General features: G+C 57.0%; 2 protein-coding genes across 3 annotated transcripts; both read left to right on the top strand.

Moving 5' to 3' along the window:
* Window positions 1-7: 7 nt before the first annotated feature.
* On the top strand, window positions 8-5,380 carry WHR1 (winged helix repair factor 1). 2 transcript variants are annotated; one of them, XM_012741136.3, is made up of 8 exons: window positions 8-226; window positions 378-514; window positions 3,029-3,124; window positions 3,401-3,540; window positions 4,096-4,161; window positions 4,384-4,481; window positions 4,593-4,740; window positions 4,934-5,380. In XM_012741136.3, exons 1-8 carry the CDS (start codon window positions 127-129, stop codon window positions 4,977-4,979), a joined length of 831 nt encoding a protein of 276 aa, XP_012596590.2. In that variant the 5' UTR covers window positions 8-126; the 3' UTR covers window positions 4,980-5,380. The 2 variants fall into 2 exon arrangements, with proteins under 2 accessions (XP_012596590.2, XP_012596591.2); XM_012741137.3 differs by lacking the exon at window positions 4,096-4,161.
* Window positions 5,381-5,950: 570 nt separating this feature from the next.
* C4A (complement C4A (Chido/Rodgers blood group)) lies at window positions 5,951-21,207 on the top strand. Its single transcript, XM_012741119.3, has 41 exons — window positions 5,951-6,105; window positions 6,237-6,435; window positions 6,641-6,842; window positions 7,065-7,135; window positions 7,212-7,297; window positions 7,515-7,597; window positions 7,767-7,863; window positions 8,002-8,107; window positions 8,204-8,336; window positions 8,743-8,858; window positions 8,955-9,131; window positions 9,253-9,438; window positions 9,571-9,756; window positions 9,893-10,051; window positions 10,330-10,456; window positions 10,610-10,684; window positions 10,956-11,153; window positions 11,242-11,356; window positions 11,453-11,523; window positions 11,765-11,904; window positions 12,019-12,228; window positions 12,483-12,534; window positions 12,639-12,728; window positions 12,851-13,060; window positions 13,234-13,309; window positions 13,463-13,619; window positions 13,717-13,827; window positions 13,932-14,103; window positions 14,682-14,914; window positions 14,989-15,156; window positions 15,508-15,567; window positions 16,546-16,639; window positions 16,734-16,920; window positions 17,007-17,097; window positions 17,201-17,275; window positions 19,633-19,735; window positions 19,917-20,006; window positions 20,089-20,187; window positions 20,347-20,430; window positions 20,701-20,833; window positions 20,971-21,207. Exons 1-41 carry the CDS (start codon window positions 6,041-6,043, stop codon window positions 21,110-21,112), a joined length of 5,229 nt encoding a protein of 1,742 aa, XP_012596573.2. The 5' UTR covers window positions 5,951-6,040; the 3' UTR covers window positions 21,113-21,207.
* The last annotated feature ends 1,650 nt before the right edge of the window (window positions 21,208-22,857 follow it).

The following is a 22,857-nucleotide window of genomic DNA, read 5'->3' as shown; positions in this document are numbered from 1 at the left end:
AGTCTGGCATACAGGGAGGGACGCCCGGCGGCGTCCGTACGTTACTGCCCTGCGCCGGAAGGCCATATTTTCACGTTCTCTTCCTTCATCTCCCACCCCTTCCCTGGTACCATAAAATCCCGGGGTATGAGCCGGAAGAGGCATCGCCTGGTCCCGGAGGCCTTTGGACTGAAGAGGCGGCGGGAGCGAGGGACTGAAGAATCGGAGCCTTTGGGGGGCGAGTCAGGTAACCATGGCAACCCGAGGCGGGGCTAAGAGCCCCAGTTGGGCGGGGCCTTGCCTGGGCTGGTCTCGCCTGTGGCTGGAACGGCGCGCCGGCAGCTGGCCTGCTCCCCGCCGCAGGCCCCTCCTCTCGGTGACCCGGTCTCTCTGCCCAGGGTCGGCGCGCGCGGCAGTCTCGGAGCTAGTGCAGCTGTTCCCGCGAGGCCTCTTTGAGGATGCGCTGCCTCCCATCGTGCTGAGGAGCCAGGTGTACAGCCTGGTGCCTGACCGGACGGTGGCAGACCGGCAGCTGGTGAGGGGCGTCAGTGCGACCGCTAGACATCCCGTCCCTGCTTGGCAGGCACTCCTGAAGTCTCCTGTCACTGAGTCACTCAGGCGGCGCGCCAGCCGTTCAGCAAGCGTTAGGGCTTTCTGGGGCGGGCACTGCACCAAGAGTCCCTCAAGCAGTAGAGGGCATGCCAGATCCTGGAGGTGGAGGAACAAAGCTTTTGGGGGAGGGGATGTTTGGAGCACACACCTCTGGGAATGCAGGCAGCCTTCAGATCACGGCAGGCCTTGTACGTCAAAGTTTCCGTCTTACACCGCAGGCGATGAGCTGGTAGAGAATGTGAAACAGGAGAGGGAATGGTGTATTGGAGGTAGTGGATGAGGCAGGGAGATCAATTAGGAGGATACTGCAGCTGAGAACTAGCGAAGGCCTAAATTAAGATAGTGTGGTAGGGAGCCAGGCATGAGTTGGGGGATGTGGAGAGTGAGGAAGAGGGAGGAGTCCAGGATAATTCTCAGCTTTTCTAGTCGACATGCTGGGTGGTTGGTGGAATTAGGAGCACATTGAGTTAATGGGGGATAGATGGTTTGTTTAATTTTGTACAAGTTGAGTTGATGGTACTTGTGGAACATCCAAAGGCAAATGTAATAGACAGTTGGATATGAGGGTTGGAGAGAATTCTGGGTCAATGATACAGAATTGCAAGTCACCAGGTGTGTTGGCTCATGCCTGTAATTCCAGCACTGTGGGAGGCTGAAGCAGGAGGATCATTTGAGGCCAGGAGTTTGAAAGCAGCCTGGGCAACATAGGGAGACCCCTGTCTCTACAAAAAATTTTAAGAATTAGCCAGGCATGGTGTCATATCTGTTGTCCTAGCTACTGGGAAGGCTGAGGTGGGAAGATCTTTTGAATACAAGAGTTCGAGGCTGCGGTGAGCTTGTAGCTGAATGATTGCATCATAGAAAACAGAAAAACCACCTTTGCATCTCTCTTGGGCTCTGATGTGCCTGCCATGACATCATAGCCCTGTGGAGGTAGAATTCAAGGTTGGGGGGCTTTGAGGTAACCAGATCCTTGGTCTGAGTGCTCACTTTCTTGCGCCACTCTGTACGACAGAGTGATATCCTGTCTCTGAAAAAAGAAAGAGAGAGAGAAAGAAAGAAAACAAGAAAGAAATGCAAGTCATAGGGGTGAGCAGCAAGTGGTTCAGTATGTGGATGTGGGTGAGATCCAGTAGGAAGAGTGAGGAGGGTGGCTTTTGTAGCTTTCTTTGCATGTTTTCTGTTTCCCTTCTGCTTTTGGGTTTCTTTTACTTCATTTTCCTCATTAATTTTCTTTTCTTTTCTTTTTTTTTGAGACAGAGTCTCACTCTGTTGCCTGGGCTAGAGTGCCGTGGTGTCAGCCTAGCTCACAGCAAACTCAAACTCCTGGGCTCAAGTGATCCTCCTGCCTTAGCCTCAGTCCCCGAGTAGCAGGGACTACAGGTGTGTGCCACCATGCCTGGCTAATTTTTAGTAGAGATTGGGTCTTGTGCTTGCTTAGGCTAGTCTTGAACTCCTGAGCTCAAGTGATCATCCTGCCTCGGTCTTCCAGAGTGCTAGGATTACAGGCGTGAGCCACCTCACCCAGTGTTAGCCTGGTGATATCTATTAACTTGTGAGCTCTTTAACCACTTGAGGACCAGCATCGACTGTAGTCCACAGCCACAGAACAACGCGCACAGCGACTTTAGCAGACAGCTGTGATATGAAGGCGCACAGCCGAGCGTCGACTTTAGCCAACAGCTGTGATATGACTTTTCTAATTTTTCATGTATCAAAATAAAATTGTGAACATTTAAAAATAATGTAATGAAAAAATATATGTATATGTTACCTATTCTGATTTACATTACAAGTAAAGCTGCCTGTAAAGTAAAACAAGCTTTCAGTGCTTTAAAGCTTTCCTCATCACACAAGAGCAAAATGAATTTGTCGCCAATGCACAGCACAAGCCATCGTGTGGACTGTGAGTGCCGGCTGTGGGCAAGGTTTCGAGGCCAGTGAGCGCTATACCAAAGTGGTTAATGCTTAAATAATTTTTAAATAATGTTTTATTCCGAATTTTAATTTTCAACAGATGGGTTGGTTCTTGCTGTGTTAGTATAAACAGAAGTCCTGGTTTATTTTCATTTGTTTTAAACATTTTATCTCATACTCCTCCCCACCTTCCTCCATCTCAAATCTAGAGTGTTGATTCCGTGAAGCCAGGACCTGTGTCTTAATCACTGTTTTATTTTAGTGCCTGGCATATGACTGGTCACAGAAAATTATATTGATTATTTATTACTGATAAAGCAGGTAGATGCAAGGGTGGGTAATTAGTTGGAAAAGACTACTTACTGGTGCACCTGATTCTCTTCCCACACAGTTTTTCCTTTACTAAGAAAAGAATGCGCCAATACTGGCAAACGAATTTTTCTTACCCCAAAGTCCCCAGAGTATAGCAGAGCATCTTACTCTGACACTCTTCTTTTCATTCCCATCTCTGTGGAGACAGAAGGAGCTTCAAGAGCAGAGGGAGATCAGAATTATCCAGCTGGGCTTTGACTCGGATGCCCACGGAATTATCTTCACTGAGGACTACAGGACCAGAGTAGGTGTGACTGTGTGCATCTCATGGGTGGCGGGGCAGGGCAGGGAAATTGGGGAATAGAACTAAAAACAAAGAAACAATTTCTCTACCCCATATCCCATGGAGAGGGCACAGGGCTCTGGTAAGTAGTAAGCTGATGGGGGGAAGAGGGGAAGAAGGAAGGGCATGAGGAGGGCAGGACTGGAGCAGGACGGAAGATAGGAAGAGGAATGCTGTCCTGGGGATGGAGCTTGGTGCTGGATGAGGGTGGCCCACGTCTCTCATCTCTGCTTCCAGGTCCTCAAGGCCTGTGATGGGCAACCGTATGCTGGGGCAGTGCAGAAGTTTCTGGATTTGGTGCTTCCAGCCTGTGGGGACCTTAGTTTCCAGCAGGACCAAATGATACAGACCTTTGGCTTCAGGGACTCAGAGATCACGTGAGACTTGTGGAACCAACAGAGTCAGGCATCTGGCACTTCCCTGCCTCCTTCAGTTCCATTTAGCCTTTTCCTTTTCATTCTGGTGGACCTGCCAAAAAAGTCTGACTGTTCTTTTTTAATAGAAATGACCTAAAGTTTGTGCTCCTCCCTGTAAGAGGGGAGGCCTGTCTTACCTGAGGCCTTAGACTAGAATTCAGGAGATCTGGGTGGCTTATCAAATGCACATAGGGGAGGAGGAATGGCAGGGGCAATATGTGTAACCCTAACAATATTTGTACCCCCATAATATGAAAAAACAAAAAATTTAAAAAAGGCACATAGGGGCCTGTCAGGGACGATCAAAGCCCGATGGTGATCATACTGGGACTAAGAGGACAGAGACTGGTAGGAGATGGTGTGCCCCTAAACATTCACATTAAAACAAATGAAACAAACAGACCAAAGTACTGATCTCATGTGGGGAAACAGATACTTTCGGTGGGGTGGTGGGGCCAGGGTGAGGTATGCCTGGGCCGTGGCAGGAGCACAGAGCACACTGATGTCTCTCCTCAGTCCCACGACTGGGCGTGTGTCAGGGCATGAGAGGAGGGCTTCTGAGAGGAGAAGCTGTTTGAACGAGTAAGTAGTAACAGGAAAAGAGGTGTGGAGGGAGGGCAGTCCAGGTGGGGACTGGAACAAATGGGACACTGAGAGCTGCCCGAGGTTGGGGCTTTGTTATTCAGGCCCTCTTGTGTGGTTGCCCATGTTTCTGAAAACTTAGTGTGCAGACATTAACAGATGGGAGGAGAGGTGGTTCTCAGAGTCCAGGCCTCATCTCGCCTGGCTTCCCACTACCCTCAGGCATCTGGTGAATGCTGGAGTGTTCAACGTCCGAGATGCTGGGAGCTGGTGGCTAGCTGTGCCTGGAGCTGGGAGATTCATCAAGTACTTTGTTAAAGGTACATGTCTGCAGCTCAAGCCTGCAGCCCCTCAAGAGCACCTTCTGGTGGCTCCTCAGTTCTTTAGTCCTTATTCATGTTTCCCCTCTCCTGTGCCACCCTCTCCTCCAGGGCGCCAGGCCGTCCTCGGCATGGTCCGCAAGGCCAAGTACCGGGAGCTACTCCTATCTGAGCTCCTGGGCCGGCGGGCACCTGCTGCGGTGCGTCTTGGTCTTGCCTACCATGTGCACGACCTCATTGGGGCCCAGCTGGTGGACTGGTAAGTCCCCCACCTCTGGCAGGTGACAAAGCAATGACCCAAGGTTAGATTTCCTCCCAGCTCATGCTTGCTTCATAGTGCAGCCCTGTTCTGTCATTCTCTGGAACCCAGGAATACCCCTTGCTAAGTTTTGAATTCTCCTTACACCATGGGCTTAGGTGTCTGGCACCAACCCTGTCTTTCTCCTACACAGCATCTCCACCACTTCTGGAACCCTCCTCCGCCTGCCAGAGACGTGAGGATTCTGCTCATCATTGCACAGCTCCCTAGAGTGGGCCGAGAGGGGCCCTGGAGTGCTCCCCGATGGTGGCTGAGACACGATCACCTTGGGAAGGCTCGGGAGCCAGCATGAGTGTTGGGCTCTCACCCAACATCTGACCAAAGGGTCAGATGTGACTGCTGCTGTTTGCCTGGCTCTGAGCCAGTGGTGGGGTTTGGCTGATGCTCCTGGCCCCTTCTGTGGAAGAGGAGCCAGAAACGGTGCCAAGGCCGTGGCTGCTGCCTTCCATGTAGAAAGGGGCTGTTGTTCCTCTCTCTTGAGATAGGATGGTGGGATTTTTGGGAAGGCTGGTGAAGGAGGACAAGGTTCTTTTCCCTACATGTTGTGTTGAAATTGCCAAATAAAGTACTGCCTGTGCTATTTTCTGGATGTGCTTTGGTTACTGTGATGGTTGTTTGAGTGCCTTGTTTGAGGGTAAAGGTAAAGCCAAACCTAGGACTGAGCTTTGCCTCATTGTTCAGACAGGAAAAGGGTTAACTCTGACGTTCAGATCAGTTCTCCTTGCGGTGGTGAGACAGCACCTATCTCCAGAACCACAGAATATCATTTAGGGCCTACAAAAAGCAAAAGCCTTGTATAGTTCAGTTTGTGTTGGGGTGAAAACAAGAGACAAGTGTCTTAGAAGCTCATCCATGTTTTGTTAGGGACTTTAAATAGCCTATGTGTCTGGGCTGTGTCGGGCCCTTATACACCCATGTGTATAGGATCTCACATGCATGCATGCACCCACAGGGATTCATCGGGAGGAGGTGTCCAGGCACTGGGATGAGGGGTTAACAGGGAAGGACAGGATTGATCTCTGGGCCAAGACTTTCTCAGATCCCCTCAGAGACCTAGGTGTCCGGGGTGCACCCCCAACACTGGGCCTGGGGCCAGTTGCATTTCTGGGCTGTCACGTGGTTTCCCGGCCATCCTGGGCCAGGGGAGGAGCAAGGTCCAGAGTCAACTCTGCCACAAGCCCTAGACTGACCAGAGGGAGCAGACGGATTGACGATCTGACCCATTTTGGATCCTGCAGCCATGAGGCTCCTCTGGGGGCTCATCTGGGCTTCTAGCTTCTTTGCTTTGTCTCTGCAGAAGCCCAGGTCCTGGAAGCACGATGCCGGCTGCTGGGGTTGGGGCAGGGCTGGCAGTGGGACCTGATTCAGGAGCGAGGAGAGCCAGGGTGAAGGGGTCAGAGTGAAGTCTGACTGTCGGCCCTCACCGTTCTCCCCAGGTTGCTCCTGTTCTCTCCTTCTGTGGTTCATCTGGGGGTCCCTCTATCAGTGGGGGTGCAGCTCCAGGATGCCCCCCCAGGACAGGTAGTGAAAGGATCAGTGTTCCTGAGAAACCCATCCTATAGTAACGTCCCCTGCTCTCCGAAGGTGGGCTTCACCCTCAGCTCAGAAAAAGACTTCATACTTCTCAGTCTCCAGGTAACCGGAACCCATACCTACCTGCCGCTTTTGGGGGCTTCCTGTCTTGTTCCCTTCTGTCTTCTTGTAAGTGTCTTCGTCTTCCCACTGGCCTCCTCCCTTCCTCTCTTCCCACCCCAGTGGTCTCCTTCCATGTTTCTGTCTTGGTGTCTGTCCGGGTCTGTCTGCTCGCTCTCTGACCTACTCACTCTTTCCCTCCTGACAGATCCCCACGAAAGACACGAAGAGCTGTGGCCTCCATCACCTCCTCAGGGGCCCCAAGGTCCAGTTGGTGGCCCAGTCGCCATGGCTGAAAGACTTTCTGGGCAGAGATACAGATGTCCAGGGTGTCAACCTGCTCTTCTCCTCTCGCCGGGGGCACCTCTTTCTGCAGACTGACCAGCCCGTTTATAACCCTGGCCAGCGGGGTGGGTCTGAGCCCCAGGGCCTCTACCTTCAGCCCCTTCCCAGCCCACTAGGACATGTTGGGTGCCCCTTAAGTGAGGTAACCCTAAGGAAAGTGCCACACAGGAGGGTTGCTTAGCAAACATGTATCCTTCTCATCACTCCCTGGGCTTGGGCCCCCCTCCCGGGCCCACCCTCCCTTTGCACGTGGGCTCCCACTCACCTCTCTCATCCTCCGTTCCCAGTTCGGTACCGGGTCTTTACTCTGGATCAAAAGATGCGCCCGTGCACTGACACCATAACGATCACAGTGGAGGTGAGTCGCTGACCTCTGCCTTCCTGACCTTGGCCACTGATGTGACCTCCTGCCGTCACTTCTCCTCCCCTTGTAGAGCCCTAACGGTCTCCGCGTGCTGAAGAAGGAGGTACACGCTCCCTCCATCTTCCAAGATGACTTCGGGATCCCAGACATCTCAGAGTGAGCTCCCCGATCTGGGCGCTGCCCCCCAGCCACGCCACCCCAATTCCTGTTTCCCATTAGGCTCTCTGCCTATCCCGCACAGTCACGTCCCAAGATGCCCTAACCCTCCTGAGCCTCTGGCAATCCCCACAGTCCTCTCCCCAGGAAGCAGGCTGCTGCCTCTCTGTGGCCCTCCTGCACAGATGGGCTGCGTCCCTTCCTTGCCCGTCCTCAGGCCAGGGACCTGGACCATCTCAGCCCGATTCTCAGACAGCCTGGAATCCAACCGCAGCACCCAGTTTGAGGTGAAGAAATATGGTGAGAGCTGGTGACACAAGGGACAGGCAGCTGCTTTTCTGAAGGAAATTAGGGTGGAAGGAGAGAGGTGGGAAAAGGGCAGGGCCAGGGAGATATGGGTGTCATAACCCTGGGTGGAAGGAGTCTCTGAACTAGAGGCTGACCTGTCCACCCCTTTGCTCTGGCTCAGTTCTTCCCAACTTTGAGGTGAAGATCAGCCCTGGAAAGCCCTACATCCTGACAGTGCCTGGCCATCTTGGTGACATGCAGTTAGACATCGAGGCCAGGTAACCAGCCCACCAACGCCCGGTCCTGCTCCCTGGGCTCCCTGTGCCCGCGAGTGGCTGTGCAGCCCCGCCTCCCTCCCCAGATCACTGTTTCCCCAGCCCTGGCCCAGCCTCTTCCCAGTTTCCCTGTGGCAACAGGTACATCTACGGGAAGCCAGTGCGGGGTGTGGTGTACGTGCGCTTTGGGCTCCTGGGTGAGGATGGCGCAAAGACTTTCCTTCGGGGGCTGGAGAATCAGACCAAGGTAGGAAGGAGGGTGAGGCAAAGCAGGCGAGGGAGCCGAGGGAGACCAGGTGGGAGACTCAGCCTCACCCACGTCCTGTTTTCTTCTCTGCCCCAGCTGGTGGATGGCCAGAGCCACATTTGCCTCTCCAAGGTGGAGTTCCAGGGTGCCCTGGAGAAGCTTAATATTAATATTGCTGACCTCCCGGGGCTGCGGCTCTATGTTGCGGCAGCCGTCATTGAGTCTCCAGGTGATTGACTTTCCCTTATTGTAACCCCAGACCCTGTCCCCGCCTCTAAGCTGACCCTCTGTTCTCTAGCACCAACACCACCCTGACATCTCCCGCCTCACCTCAGACTCAAAGCCAGGACAGAGCCCTGGTCTCTCCCGCTCTCTCTGTGTGATTCTGCCCCTCTCCCCTGCTCGGCTTGTTTCATCTTATTTCTGCTCACGCACTCATGAACGGGCATCTGCTCATGCAGCAGACTCTGTCACGCACCTGTGTGCCAGGTCCTGGGCTGGGCTTCAAGCCCGCCTGTGCCCTGAGGAGCTCACTGTCTTTCGGGAGGGAAACACTCCATTCTCACCCCCGCCCCACCCTCCTGCTCCTCTCTGCTGAGCTCTGCCTTCCACCTCTCTCTCCCTTTGTCTTGCAGGGGGGGAGATGGAGGAGGCAGAGCTCACATCCTGGCGGTTCGTGTCATCTCCTTTCTCCTTGGATCTTAGCAACACCAAGCGACACCTCGTACCTGGGGCCCCTTTCCTGCTGCAGGTTTCTTCTGGAGGCAGAGGCTGAGGAGGGGAGGGGCGTTGTGAGGAGGGCACAGGGTCTCACCGACCACTCTCTTTTACCGCCCCCCCCCACTAGGCCCTGGTCCGGGAGGTGTCTGGCTCCCCAGCCTCTGGCATTCCTGTCAAGGTTTCTGCCACGCTGTCTTCTGGTTCTGCTTCCAAACTCCAGGACTTTCAACAAAACACAGATGGGAGCGGCCGCGTCAGCGTCCCCATCGTTGTTCCCCAGACCGCCTCAGAGCTGCAGCTCTCGGTGGGGGAGGCGCGGGGAGGCTGGGTTCCTGAGGGTCCAGGCCCAGCCTGTGGGCAGGAGTGGGGTACCTAGGTCCTCGACACTGACCCCGGCTGCACCTGCCCCTCTGCCCTCTCCCTAGGTGTCTGCAGGCTCCCTGCACCCAGCCACAGCCTGGCTCACCGTGGGAGCCCCGCCGTCAGAAGGCTCTGGGTTTCTGTCTATTGAGCGGCCGGATCCTCGGCTCCCTCATGTTGGGGACACTCTGAACCTGAACATGCGAGCTGTGGGCGTCAGCGGGGCTACCTTCTCTCATTACTACTACATGGTGCGTGTCAGCCCGCGAGCCCAGCAGGGCAGCGGTGCAGGGAGGAGCCCTCTGGACGGGGCTGGGGCGCTTCAGGGCTGGGGCTGTAGCAGGAAGAGGAAACCACTCTTGTTCCTCCTCTTCTTGGCTCAGATTCTGTCCCGGGGTGAGATCGTGTCTGTGAGCCGAGAGCCCAGGAGGGCCCTGACCACGGTCTCTGTGTTTGTGGACCATCACCTGGCGCCCTCCTTCTACTTTGTGGCCTTCTACTACCATAGAGGCCTCCCAGTGGCTAACTCCTTGCGCGTGGATGTCCAGGCTGGGGCCTGCGAGGGCAAGGTAGCTGGGGTCAGGAGAGATGGCGGAGGCCAGGGTGATTGCTAAGAGGGCAGTGGATTTAGTTTGGGGTGCAGCAAGGATGCCGGGACTGAAAGGAGCTCTTCCACTCTGACTGCTCCCACCCCTGCCCTGCCAGCTGGAGCTGAGTGTGGACGGCGCCAAGGACTATCGTGTTGGGGAAAGTGCAAAGCTCCGCCTGCAGACCGACTCCCCAGCCCTGGTGGCACTGGGAGCAGTGGACACAGCTCTGTATGCTGTGGGCGGGAGGTCCCACAAGCCCCTGGACATGCGCAGGGTTTGTCCAGACCTCCCCAGCTCCTCCATGGCTCTTCCCCCACTCCCCTGCCCTGAGCCCTGGGCCCAGCCCCTGGGGCTCACTGGGACTTCCCACAGACTCCTCCCCCTTCCCTCAGGCCTGGGGCTGCTTCCTCCCCTGGCCTTGGTCTCTGTCTCCCACTATCTGCATCTCTTTCATATCTGTCCCTTCTTCCCTGCCCTCTGACCCACAGCCAAGTGGCTGGTCCTGCCCCCCGGCCACTCTTGGCTCCCAGCATCCCTGCTTTTTCTCACCAGGTCTTTGAAGTTATGAACAGTTATGACCTCAGCTGTGGTCCTGGGGGTGGGGACAGTGCCCTTCAAGTGTTCCAGGCAGCCGGCCTGGCCTTTTCTGATGGAGAAAAATGGACTTCAGCCAGAGAGAGTGAGAACCGAAGAGGAGGGGGAGTGGGTGGCAGATAGATAAGGCAGGAGGAAGGGCCTGGGGGTAGTAGGAAAAGGAGAGGTGGCAGTGGCTGGGCAGGGGAAAGGGAGGCCGCGCATTTGGTGCCTTGACTGCAGTCTTGCTGTCTCCCAGGCCTGAGCTGTCCCAAGGAGAGGAAAGCCCGGGAGAAGAGAAACGTGAACTTCCAAAAGGCGATTAGTGAGAAGTGTGAGTTGTGTGTGCCTAGGAGGCAGCTGGAGCTCTCCATTTGGGTCGGGGGTCTGCCTGTCTGCCCCCGGCTCTGCAGTGAGCCAGCATGTGGTATTTGGCCAGAGATCCAGATTCCAGGGTTAAAAGTGGATGGGCAGGTGGCTGTCTCCCCCGATCTTTCTTATGTTGCTGGTCTCTCAAGGAGAGTCCTTGTGGACCTCGGGGTCAAGGTAGGGGCTGAGGTGTCTCCCTTTTGTCCCCTCGAGCTCACACCCACCCGGCCCTGCAGTGGGCCAGTATGCCTACCCCACAGCCAAGCGCTGCTGCCAGGACGGGCTGACGCGGCTGCCCATGACCCGCTCCTGCGAGCAGCGGGCAGCCCGTGTGCGGCAGCCGGCCTGCCGGGAGCCCTTCCTGTCCTGCTGCCAGTTTGCTGAGAGCCTGCGCAGGAAGAGCCAGGCCAGGGGCCCGGAGGGCCTTGCCCGAGGTGAGGTGCTGGTGGGGCTGGGGGCAGGCGGCAGTGCCTGGAAGGGCAGAACATCCCCCTCCTCACTCCCGCCCACTGTGTCCCCCAGCCCTGCAGGAGATCCTGCAGGAGGAGGACCTGATCGACGAGGATGACGTTATCGTGCGCAGCTTTTTCCCGGAGAACTGGCTCTGGAGAGTGGAACCCGTGGACCGTTCGCAAACGTGAGGCTGTGGATGGGCCTGGCCTTGTGTCTGAGCTGCAGCATCTGGGGCTGGCCGGGATGTGACAGGGCTTTTCCACCTTTCCCCAATCCACAGGTTGACGCTGTGGCTCCCTGACTCTCTGACCACGTGGGAGATCCACGGTGTGAGCCTGTCTAAAAGCAAAGGCAAGATCACCCTGCCTGGGCCTAGGCTGCCCCTCCTCATTTCCCTTACCCGGCTCCCTGCCTAGCCTTTTGCTTTCAGTGAAGGAAGGGGCCAGAGATGTGGGGCAGGCTGTGTGGCCCGCCCTGGCTTGGGCCAGAGATTGGGGCAGGCTGAGGGCAGGGCGGGGTTACCTGCAGCCCTGAGGTCTTGATGCCCCACAGGCGTCTGATCTTTGCCACCCCATGCTCCCTCGCCCATCAGGCCTGTGTGTGGCCACACCAGCCCAGCTCCGAGTGTTCCGCGAGTTCCACCTGCACCTCCGCATGCCTGTGTCTGTCCGCCGTTTTGAGCAGCTTGAGCTTCGACCTGTCCTCTACAACTACCTGGATAAAAACCTGACTGTGAGGCCCAGGGGCAGCCTGAGCACATGGGGACTGGGGGGAGGCAGGGGCAGGTGAGGGGTGGGGAGCCTAACTGGGCTGGGGCCCTGGCCATCTCCACTTTCCCGTCCCCAGGTGAGCATCCACGTGTCCCCAGTGGAAGGGCTGTGCCTGGCTGGGGGTGGAGGGCTGGCCCAGCAGGTGCTGGTGCCTGCAGGCTGTGCCCGGCCTGTTGCCTTCTCTGTGGTGCCCATGGCAGCTGCCGATGTGTCCCTGAAGGTGGTGGCTCGAGGGTCCTTCGAATTCCCTGTGGGGGACGCAGTGTCTAAGGTTCTGCAAATTGAGGTGAATGGAGCACCCTGAATCCAGGTCCCCGGGTTTCCAGCTCTATCCCTTACTGTCAGCCTTCTCTGCTAGGCAGGCCAAGGGCCCAACACCCAAGCCCAATGCTTTGTTCAGTTCCCATCTTCAATTCTGATCCAGATCTACCCCTGAAGTTTAAACTCAAAGTCCTGGGAGAGCCTGCACAGGGTGGGGGGGTAGGGAGGGCAGGCCGTAGTCCTGTGTGATCTCTCACAGCCATGTTTCCCCCGAGACAGAAGGAAGGGGCCATATACAGGGAGGAGCTGGTCTATGAACTCAACCCCCTGGGTGAGTGACCTCCCCCCACCTCTAGCCATCGGTTTCCTAAGGGGATGTGGGTGGCCAGAGATGCGGACAGCAGGACAGACTGCCAACTTCTCCCATCTCCCCAGACCACCGAGGCCGGACCTTGGAAATTCCTGGCAACTCTGATCCCAATGTTATTCCTGATGGGGATTTCAGCACCTTTGTTAGGGTTACAGGTAGGAGGAGGGTTCTCCAGTCCTTCCCAGTGGTTACCCTCAGATTCATGTGAGGCCTGTAGACCCCTTTTGATACCATAAGCCTATGATCCTCTGATCCCCACCTTCTCCTTCCTTTATAGCCTCAGATCCACTGGACACTTTGGGCTCTGAGGGGGCCTTGTCACCAGGAGGCCTGGCCTCCCTCCTGAGGCTTCCTCGAGGCTGTGGGGAGCAAACCATGGTCTACCTGGCTCCAACACTGGCTGCTTCCCGCTACCTGGACAAGACAGAGCAGTGGAGCACGCTGCCCCCTGAGACCAAGGACCATGCTGTGGATCTGATCCAGAAAGGTTCTGCGTGTGGGGCGAGCAGGGGTGGGGCTGGGTGGGGCAGCTAATGGAAGTTGATGGGCAGCCCAGGAGGCTGGAAGAAAGGAGGTCCCCAATGGGAACAGGGAGAATGGCATTGGGCACAAACAGTGGAAGAGTGGGTGTCACCTGAGCAGCCACCTCTCCTCTCCAAGGCTACATGCGGATCCAGCAGTTTCGGAAGACAGACGGTTCCTATGGGGCGTGGTTACACCGGGACAGCAGCACCTGGTGAGCTTGGGAGATGGTTCCAGGTCCCTGACAGGGGTCAGGGCAGGTGGGAGCAGAGCTGGTTCAATGGGAGAGTGAATAACCAGGTCCCTGGGGCCGTGGGGCTGTGTCCTCTAGAAGGACTGTCTCCCACTCTTCCTCCTTCCCCTCTAGGCTCACTGCCTTCGTGCTCAAGGTACTGAGTTTGGCTCAGGAGCAGGTGGGTGGTTCACCTGAAAAGCTGCAGGAGACGGCCAGGTGGCTGCTGACCCAGCAGCAGGCTGATGGCTCGTTCCAGGACCCCTGCCCAGTGATCCACCGGGACATGCAGGTGCGGGGACACTGGGAAGCTGGGCTGAGGAGCACCAGCGGGAGGACTCTCTGCCCCATCCCCTTCCTGTTTGACATCTTCTTTTCTCCCTCACTAGGGGGGCTTGGTGGGAAATGATGAGACCGTGGCGCTCACAGCCTTTGTGGTCATCGCCCTTCATCACGGGCTGGCCGTCTTCCAGGACGCAGGGGAGCTGAAGCAGAGAGTGGTGAGGACAGCACGTTCCTGCCCTTCACTGGCTGCCAGCCGCACCCCTTTCTCTTCAGGAGTCCAGGTGCCCAGCCCCCAACGTTCCTCCCCACTTTCTTCCAGGAAACCTCCATCTCAAAGGCAAGTTCATTCGTGGGGGAGAAAGCAAGTGCTGGGCTCCTGGGTGCCCACGCAGCCGCCATCACGGCCTATGCCCTGACGCTGACCAAGGCCCCCCAGGACCTGCAGGATGTTGCCCACAACAACCTCATGGCCATGGCCCAGGAGACTGGCGGTGAGGGACAAGAGGGTTCAGGCAGGCCGGGCGCGGTGGCTCACACCTGTAATTCTAGCACTCTGGAAGGCTGGGGCAGGAGGATCGCTCAAGATCAGGAGTTCAAAACCAGCCTGAGCAAGAGTGAGATCCCGTCTCTACTATAAATAGAAAGAAATTAATTGGACAGCTAAAAATATATAGAAAAAATTAGCCGGGCATGGTGGCGCATGCCTGTCGTCCCAGCTACTCGGGAGGCTGAGGCAGTAGGATCACTTGGGCCCAGGAGTTTGAGGTTGCTGTGAGTTAGGCTGACGCCACGGCACTCACTCTAGCCCAGGCAAGAGAGTGAGACTGTGTCTTAAAAAAAAAAAAAGAAAAAAGAGGGTTCCTGCAGTGAGCCTAGGGCCCAGCGGACTTTGGGATCACTGAGTGTGCCCAGAGGGAGAGACTGGGTGCAGATCCTGAGAAGGAATTGAAGTATAAGCAGGGATGATTTGGCAGTAGAATCGGAGCCTAACGGGGGCATCCAAGGGCCAGGCGACTAGGATCCTGTCCTTGCCCTGCCCTGTTCACTGTGAGTCTCCCTTCACTTCCAGATAGCCTATACTGGGGCTTAGTCGCCAGTTCTCAGAGCAATGCTGTGTCGCCCACCCTGGCTCCTCGCAGCCCAGCAGACCCTGTGCCCCAGGCCCCAGCCCTGTGGATCGAAACCACAGCCTACAGCCTGCTGCATCTGCTGCTTCGCGAGGGCAAGGCGGAGATGGCGGACCAGGCTGCAGCCTGGCTCTCCCGTCAGGGCGGCTTCCAAGGGGGGTTCCGCAGCACCCAGGTAGGGGCTGCCCAGGACTCTGGGGTTGGGTAGTCCTGAGAGCAAGCCCTTGAGTTCTGGTCCAACCTCCCCAGGACACGGTGATCGCCCTGGATGCCCTGTCCGCATACTGGATCGCTGCCCACACCACCGAGGAGAAGGAACTCAACGTGACTCTCAGCTCCATAGGCCGAAATGGGTTCAAGTCCCACGTGCTGCAACTGAACAACCACCAAGTTCGGGGGCTGCAGGAAGAGCTGCAGGTGAACCACTCCCTTGCCCGGGTTGCCGTGAAGCCTAGGCCTACCATGGCCAGGCCAAAAGCCTCCCCCCACCCTGCCGGGATCCCCAAGGCACTGACTCCCTGGCTGTGTGGCCTGCAGGCACTTACCTAACTTCTGAGTTTCTTTTCTCTCGCCTATAAAATGCCGTGTGCAGAGTCCACTCAGCAGGGTTGTTAAGAGGCTGAAGTGAGATAACGCACATGAAGGAGAAATTTTGTGGAAATGCGAGGTGGGAGGGGGCGGGGGTTTGCGGGAGGCGGTAAGTGCTTGGAGCAACAAGCAGGTTTCCTGCGCCTTCTGACATCTCTTTCCCTTTGTTGCTGCTGCAAGTTTTCCTTGGGCAGCAAGATCAGTGTGGAGGTGGGAGGAAACAGCAAAGGAACCTTGAAGGTGAGGGCCCAGGGGCGTGGTGGGCTAGGGCAGAGGAGGGAGGGGAGGTCTCAGTAGACCCGTGGTCTCCTGCCACAGGAGAGTGGCCCAGGCAAGGAGGAGGGCACCTCAGGGCTGGTGTCCCAGGCTTCTGTCCCGGGTGCTTCCCTCGCTTTGTCCTCCCCATCTCTGGACACCTAACCTTCCTCAGCAGGGATGGCCCCATGACCTGCTCCTCAGCCCAGGCTCTTCCCTGACCCAGGGCTCCACATGTCCCACAGCACTCAGGACACAGTGTGTCCCACACCCTTCTTCCTCTGTGTCCCTTGGCTGTCTGACGGGAGCCCCTTCCACGCAGGAGGTGCAGCCGCTCTGGAGGCTGTCTTAGGTGCCCGTCTCCTGAGCCCTTCCTTGTAGCCCCCATACTCCTCCGCTGCTCCCCCACTGCCTGGGGCCCTCGTCACTGGTGTCCTGGATTCTGTGCTGAGACAGTTGGAACTTCTCCAGGCCTCACCTGTCTAAGCCATTGTCCAAATGGCAGTGAGACTGACCTTACGAAAACACCGGTCAGATTAGCCTTGGAGAGAAGCCAGACTCCCACCGCATCGTGGCTCATGTGGCAGACAGACCGACTCATTGACATGGCTCGCTTTGCCTTGCGCGTCCTTCTCTTGCTTCTTGATCTGCAGGACAAGCTCTTTCTCCTCCTTCAAGCTTTAGGCAGAAGGCTTTCCTGGACCTTCTGTTCCAGCCTCCCCGTGCACGTCTGGCATGCTGGCCTCCCAGGGCAGGGCCCTGCTCCTTCTCTCTGTCTCACTGTCTCACCCAACAGCTGTGGCGTAGCTGGTGCCCGCTCATGTGGGGACTGTCCAGTGAGGGGACAAGAGGGGCTGGAGGCTTCAGTCCCTTAGCTCAGGGAGATGCTTATAGGTGTGGCACTGGAAAGAGGTCTGTGCCCCCAAACGTCCTGTGTCCTCTCCCTGCCCCTTCCTGAGCCAGGTTCTTCGTACCTACAATGTCCTGGACATGAAGAATACGACCTGCCAGGACCTTCAGATTGAAGTGACAGTCAAGGGCCACGTTGAGTACATGAGTGAGTGTTGGGCCGAGGGGCCTCGGGGCCTGGCAGGGGCTGGTGCGGGGAGCCGAGCTGCCACCCTGGCCCCTCCTCACATGCTCCTGTGTAGTGGAAGCAAACGAAGACTATGAGGACTATGAGTATGAGGAGCACCTGGCCAGGGATGACCCAGGTGCCCACGTGCAGCCTGTGACGCCCCTGCAGCTGTTTGAGGGTCGGAGGAGCCGCCGCAGGAGGGAGGCGCCCAAGGCGGCGGAGGAGCAGGAGCCCAGGGTGCAGTACGCCGTGTGCATCTGGTGGGCACCAGGGCGGCGGCGCCGGGGCTGGGGCTGGGCGTCTGAGCCTGCGGCTGAGCCTGATGGCAGGTCACGTCTGTCCACAGGCGGAACGGCAAGGTGGGGCTATCTGGCATGGCCATCGCGGACATCACCCTCCTGAGTGGGTTCCGTGCCCTACATGCTGACCTGGAAAAGGTGTGGCAGTTGCCCAGAGCAGCCCTCTGCTCCCCAGGGGCTGAGCCCTGTCATGCGCAGGGCTCAGGGCCACCAACCTGTGACTGTCTCCCCTTCCCCACAGCTGACCTCCCTCTCTGACCGATACGTGAGTCACTTTGAGACCGAGGGTCCCCACGTCCTGCTCTACTTTGACTCGGTGAGTGGGGAGGGGCGATGCAGGAAGGGGCCGGTGGCACCGGGGTTTGCTGAGTGTGTGTTGTGAGGGTTCTTGGAAGACAGCCGTGTCAGCAGCCAGTGCTCTTGAGAGCCTGTGACATCTGCAGGAGGCTGGGACAAGAGTGTGAGCCACATGAGCCACAGAGCACTGAGGGGCAGGCCTCCAGGAGGCCGGGACAAGAGTGTGAGCCACATGAGCCACAGAGCACTGAGGGGCAGGCCTCCAGGGGGCCGGGACAAGAGTGTGAGCCACATGAGCCACAGAGCACTGAGGGGCAGGCCTCCAGGGGGCCGGGACAAGAGTGTGAGCCACATGAGCCACAGAGCATTGAGGGGCAGGCCTCCAGGGGGCCGGGACAAGAGTGTGAGCCACATGAGCCACAGAGCATTGAGGGGCAGGCCTCCAGGGGGCCGGGACAAGAGTGTGAGCCACATGAGCCACAGAGCATTGAGGGGCAGGCCTCCAGGGGGCCGGGACAAGAGTGTGAGCCACATGAGCCACAGAGCACTGAGGGGCAGGCCTCCAGGGGGCCGGGACAAGAGTGTGAGCCACATGAGCCACAGAGCACTGAGGGGCAGGCCTCCAGGGGGCCAGGACAAGAGTGTGAGCCACATGAGCCACAGAGCACTGAGGGGCAGGCCTCCAGGGGGCCGGGACAAGAGTGTGAGCCACATGAGCCACAGAGCACTGAGGGGCAGGCCTCCAGGGGGCCAGGACAAGAGTGTGAGCCACATGAGCCACAGAGCACTGAGGGGCAGGCCTCCAGGGGGCTAGGACAAGAGTGTGAGCCACATGAGCCACAGAGCACTGAGGGGCAGGCCTCCAGGGGGCCACTGCCTTAAGCGCAGTAAGCGCAGGCAGCACCGAGTGCCAGGCGGGGACCCTGAGGGTGAGAAGGGAGCCTTCCGTAAAGCAACTTTTTTTTTTTTTTTTTTTTGAGACAGAGTCTCACTCTTGCCCGGGCTAGAGTGCCATGGTATCAGCCTCGCTCACTGCAACCTCAAACTCCTGTGCTGAGGCGATCCTCCTGCCTCAGCCTCCCGAGTAGCTGGGACTACAGGCATGTGCCACCATGCCCGGCTAATTTTTTTGATATATTTTTAGTTGGCCAATTAATTTCCTTTTATTTTTGGTAGAGACAGGGTCTCGCTCTTGCTCAGGCTGGTTTCAAACTCCTGACCTCGAGTAAGCCTCCCATTTGGCCTCCTAGAGTGCTAGGATGACAGGCGTGAGCCACCGCGCTTGGCCATAAAGCAGCTTTTATTCCACTTGAGGGGCTGCCTCTGTTTTTTTGTTGAGCATCCTAGTTTTTTTAAAAATATTAAAGTGTATTTTGCTTTACAGAGTAATGGTGGCTATCGATGGCAGTTGGATTGTCTTTTCATGGCCTTATTTGGCTACAACAGTTATCAACCATTGATGGCCCTCAAAACATTTGTTGAACATTTACTGTAACATCTGGGAGAAAATGTGAGAAAGGCATGGTGGCCAGCGTTAGCCAGGTGTTTGTGAGTCAGGAAGATGCCCCTGGCCTGGGCCTGCAGAGGGGCTGCCCCCATCAGCTAGAGAAGCCAGGCAGAGGATTCGGGGTCAACACAGGACGGAGCGTGTGGAGCTAGAAATCTTCGTGGGCAGGGAGCTGACGGTGCGAGGGCCCAGCATATGAGTGACCCTGCTGGGTGCTGGGCTGGGCTGGGGCTTCATGGCTGTGAGACAGGAGTCAGGCCTAGGACCTGGGTGCCTGGCTCACACGGGGTGGTGGAACCTGCTGTTAGGTCACGGCAAATAAAGGGACCCGATGGTATCCATGACAGAGACAAGGCAGTCAGGAGGGTGAGTGGGTTCGGGGTGCAGCAGAGTGCATTGGAGAACTTGGAAGTCCTGCCAAAATCCTAATGCAAGGATGGGGCTGAAAGCTCAGTTTGGAAAACTCCAGCCTGGATGGGCGTGGTGGGAGCCGGGGCGTGGTTGAGACCCCCATGGGAAGTGCAGAGGAAGGGAAGGGAGGAGAGAGTGTGAGCAATACCAGGTCAGAGCTGGGGCAGCCCGGAAGCTAACCCTCAGCTTCGGGAAGTTTCGCAGAGAGTATGTTCATGATGCAAGACTCTGCAGAGGACCTGGGCAGTGAAGGCTGGGGCAAGGTCACCATCTGGGCAGTGAGGTCATCAGAGACCTTGGGTAGCAGCTTTTAGAGCTCTATCAACAGGAAGGTAACAGAATGTGAAGGCACAGGCGATAAGACCAATGAGACCCAACAGAAGCAGGCCAAGGAAATCAGCACAGCAGCAGGTGGGCCAGGGAGTGGCCCCTGATCTCTCCTCCCCACCTCGTCCCAGGTCCCCACTTCCCGGGAGTGCGTGGGCTTTGGAGCCGTGCAGGAGGTGGCTGTGGGGCTGGTGCAGCCGGCCAGTGCGGCCCTGTATGACTACTACAACCCCGGTGAGCGCTCTGGCATTCTGGGGAGGTTCGGTGTAGGTGCCCTCCTACAGGATATCAGGAACTGGGGCAGTGAAGGGTGGCTGGAGCCCTGGGACTCCATGGGACTGAGGAGGCAGAGAGGAGCAGCATGCGCCTTAACTCCTCTCTGCTCACGCCTTAACTCCTCTCTGCTCTTCCCTAGAGCACAGATGTTCCGTGTTTTATGGGGCTCCAAGTAAGAGCAAACTCCTGTCTACCTTGTGCTCCGCTGACATTTGCCAGTGTGCTGAGGGTGAGACTGGGGCCTGGGGCTGGAGTGGGGAGACGGCACGGTTGGGGCCTAAGCACTGTCTTACCTGGGCCCCCAACTTCAGGGAAGTGCCCCCGCCAGCGTCGCACCCTGGAGCGGGGGCTGCAGGAGGAGGATGGTTACAGGATGAAGTTCGCCTGCTACTACCCCCGCGTGGAGTACGGTCAGTCTCCCTGCTGGCCGCCCGACCGCCCTCGGGACCAGCTGTTTTGGTCTTCCTGGGTCTGCCTGTTCCTCTCAGGCCACAGGCAGCCTGACACCACCTTCCAGCCCTCTCAGCCGCTGGGCCTCTCAACCTTCCCCTCTTCTCCTAACCCCTTAGGCTTCCAGGTTAAGGTTCTCCGAGAAGATAGCAGAGCTGCCTTCCGCCTCTTTGAGACCAAGATCACCCAAGTCCTGCACTTCAGTATGGAGGGAGCCAGAGGGGCGGGGTGGGGGCAGACAGGGAGGCTGAGGTCTGGTTTGGGGCCCACCACTTGGGGCTGTGAAAACCCAGACAAGTCTGAGCGCAGATCCCCTCAGCCTCTCAGACACCCTAGGCCTGCCCCTAAATAGGGGTGCAGTAGTGCCTCTTGTAGGGGTGTCGAAGGTTAAATGAGAGGGTTACGCAGAGCCCTGGGCCTGCGCCACTGTGCACCGCCTCCCGCTTACGGCTCTGGCCCACGCTATTTCTCAGCCAAGGATGTCAAGGCCGCTGCTGATCAGACCCGCAACTTCCTGGTGCGAGCCTCTTGCCGCCTGCACTTGGAGCCTGGAAAAGAATATCTGATCATGGGTCTGGACGGGGCCACACATGACCTCAACGGAGAGTGAGTGTTCTGGTCGCCTCGCCACCTTCCTGAGGGAGCAAACCCCCATGCCTCGGCCCCACCCCTCAGAGCTAGGTCTTCCTCTCTGCTCTGCCTGCCGTCCTCCTGACCCCTGCTGGCCCCCATTGCCCCTGCAGTCCCCAGTACCTGCTGGACTCGAATAGCTGGATCGAGGAGATGCCCTCCGAGCGCCTGTGCCAGACCAGCCGACAGCGGGCAGCCTGTGCCCAGCTCAGAGACTTCCTCCAGGACTACCGCACTCAGGGCTGCCAGGTGTGAGGCTGCCTCCCACCTTCCCCAGGAGGAGCCTGGTCCCCTGAACACAGCCGCGGGACAGGGTCCGAGTCATAATAAAGGCCTTCTGCAGCAGTGTCGATGTTGTCTCCCATTGTGCCCCAATGGGAGGGCACACTTGTTGTGCCCCACTGCCCATTCCAGTTTTGGGGACCAGGCTCTTTGTGCTCCCTCTTAGACCCTCAGAGCCTGGATGACCTGGGACAGTCTACTTCCGCCTAAACTCCCAAGTGCCACCCCTAGGAGCTTAGTCCACGGACTACCCAGAGCAGAACTGGGACCCAACAGCCTGCACACTGAGGACCAGAGTGTACACTGAGGCCTCCCTGCAGTGTGCTTCCAAGGCCTTCCATTGCCCCGCTGTCACCAGTTGCTGTGGCCTCAGGCAGGGCTGTGCTCAGCTGACGGCTCTTCTGCCTTATGAGCTGCCACCCAGCCACATGGCCCCACTCTGTCCTCACACAGCTGGCACTGCTGGGGTCTGTTCCTTTTAGGTGAATCCTGGTCAGCTGACACTTGAACCTGTTATCAATGGTATTAGGTAATTTTTCCAGAGTTGTGCAATCCTTAGGACGGATGATGTCTTCATCTAAGTGCTGATTTTGTTTTTTTATTTTTTTTATTTTTATTTTTTGAGACAGAGTCTCAATCTGTTGCCCATGGCTAGAGTGCCGTGGCGTCAGCCTAGCTCACAGTAACCTCAAACTCCTGGACTCAAGTAATCCTTCTGCTTCAGCCTCCTGAGTAGCTGGGACTACAGGCATGCGCCACCGTGCCCAGCTAATTTTTTGTATGTAATTTTAGTTGGCCAATTAATTTCTTTCTATTTTTAGTAGAGACAGGGTCTCACTCTTGCTCAAGCTGGTTTCGAACTCCTGACCTTGAGCAATCCTCCCACCTTGGTCTCTCAGAGTGCTAGGATTACAGGTGTGAGCCACCACGCCTGGCCTCAAGTGCTGATTTTAAACAAGCCAAAAGTCTGACTTTGTTAATACACTGAGGAAGCTGTTGATCTGCTGGGGTCTACCCTCACCACCATGCCTGCCTCACTTTCCCTCATTTGGCGGCACCTCTAGGGTGTGCAGGGGGACCTAGAAATCTGTCCAAAGAAGTTAACTGAGATTAGATTTGATGGAAACCATGGCAGTTCAGCAGCCTGCCATTCAATCACTCAATAGAAATTGATGCAACTCTCGTTCCATGCCATGCCCTGTGCCAAGTGCCAGAGATACAGCTGCCACCTGGCTCCAGGGCCTTGCCACTGGGAGAGATGAGGACGGGCAGTCCCCGCCCTCCGTGAAAGGTGTGACGTCCGAGATTGCATAGTTCTGTGGGGCCTCTAGCCCAGTCAGGGGCAGTGCCAGAAGGGGTGGAAAAGGCTTCCTGGAGGAGGTGGCATCTAAGCTGGGGTTCTGAAGGCTGAGAAGGAGGAAAGAAGTGGGGGTAGATGAAGGCATTTGAGGCAGAAGGAGAACATACACGGCCCAGAGGCCAGGGGCAAGACAGCACATCTGGGGCACTGCACATAATTCATCGTGTTTGGAACTTGGATTTGGTAGAGGGCTGCAGGACATGGGTGTGGCCAGGAAATTGGAGTTGATTTATGAATGGAGATCCACAAGCACGCCAGCCTTCCAGGCCACTCTCCTTTCAAATTGAGCTCCCTCTTACTCCACGCAACTTTGAGAAGTTCTGACCGTTCCCAGTATTTCAGAGATTTCCTGGGGCTC

This window comes from Microcebus murinus, chromosome 5 (assembly GCF_040939455.1).
Source record: "Microcebus murinus isolate Inina chromosome 5, M.murinus_Inina_mat1.0, whole genome shotgun sequence".
In the NCBI taxonomy this organism is placed as follows: Eukaryota; Metazoa; Chordata; class Mammalia; order Primates; family Cheirogaleidae; genus Microcebus; species Microcebus murinus.
Note: the sequence above shows the minus strand (reverse complement) of the source record. Positions and strands in the feature narration are given on the sequence as shown.

What these genes read in the sequence shown, in the direction of transcription:
- C4A (XM_012741119.3), top strand. Translation starts at nt 6,041, where the DNA reads ATGAGGCTCCTCTGGGGGCTCATCTGGGCTTCTAGCTTCTTTGCTTTG. An exon ending in GTTTGAGGTGAAGAAATATG is followed by an intron (nt 7,598 to 7,766) that starts GTGAGAGCTGGT and finishes GCTCTGGCTCAG; the next exon opens with TTCTTCCCAACTTTGAGGTG. An exon ending in AGCCCCTGGACATGCGCAGG is followed by an intron (nt 10,052 to 10,329) that starts GTTTGTCCAGAC and finishes TTTTCTCACCAG; the next exon opens with GTCTTTGAAGTTATGAACAG.
- WHR1 (XM_012741136.3), top strand. Translation starts at nt 127, where the DNA reads ATGAGCCGGAAGAGGCATCGCCTGGTCCCGGAGGCCTTTGGACTGAAG. An exon ending in CTGAGGACTACAGGACCAGA is followed by an intron (nt 3,125 to 3,400) that starts GTAGGTGTGACT and finishes CTCTGCTTCCAG; the next exon opens with GTCCTCAAGGCCTGTGATGG. An exon ending in GGGGCCCAGCTGGTGGACTG is followed by an intron (nt 4,741 to 4,933) that starts GTAAGTCCCCCA and finishes TCTCCTACACAG; the next exon opens with CATCTCCACCACTTCTGGAA.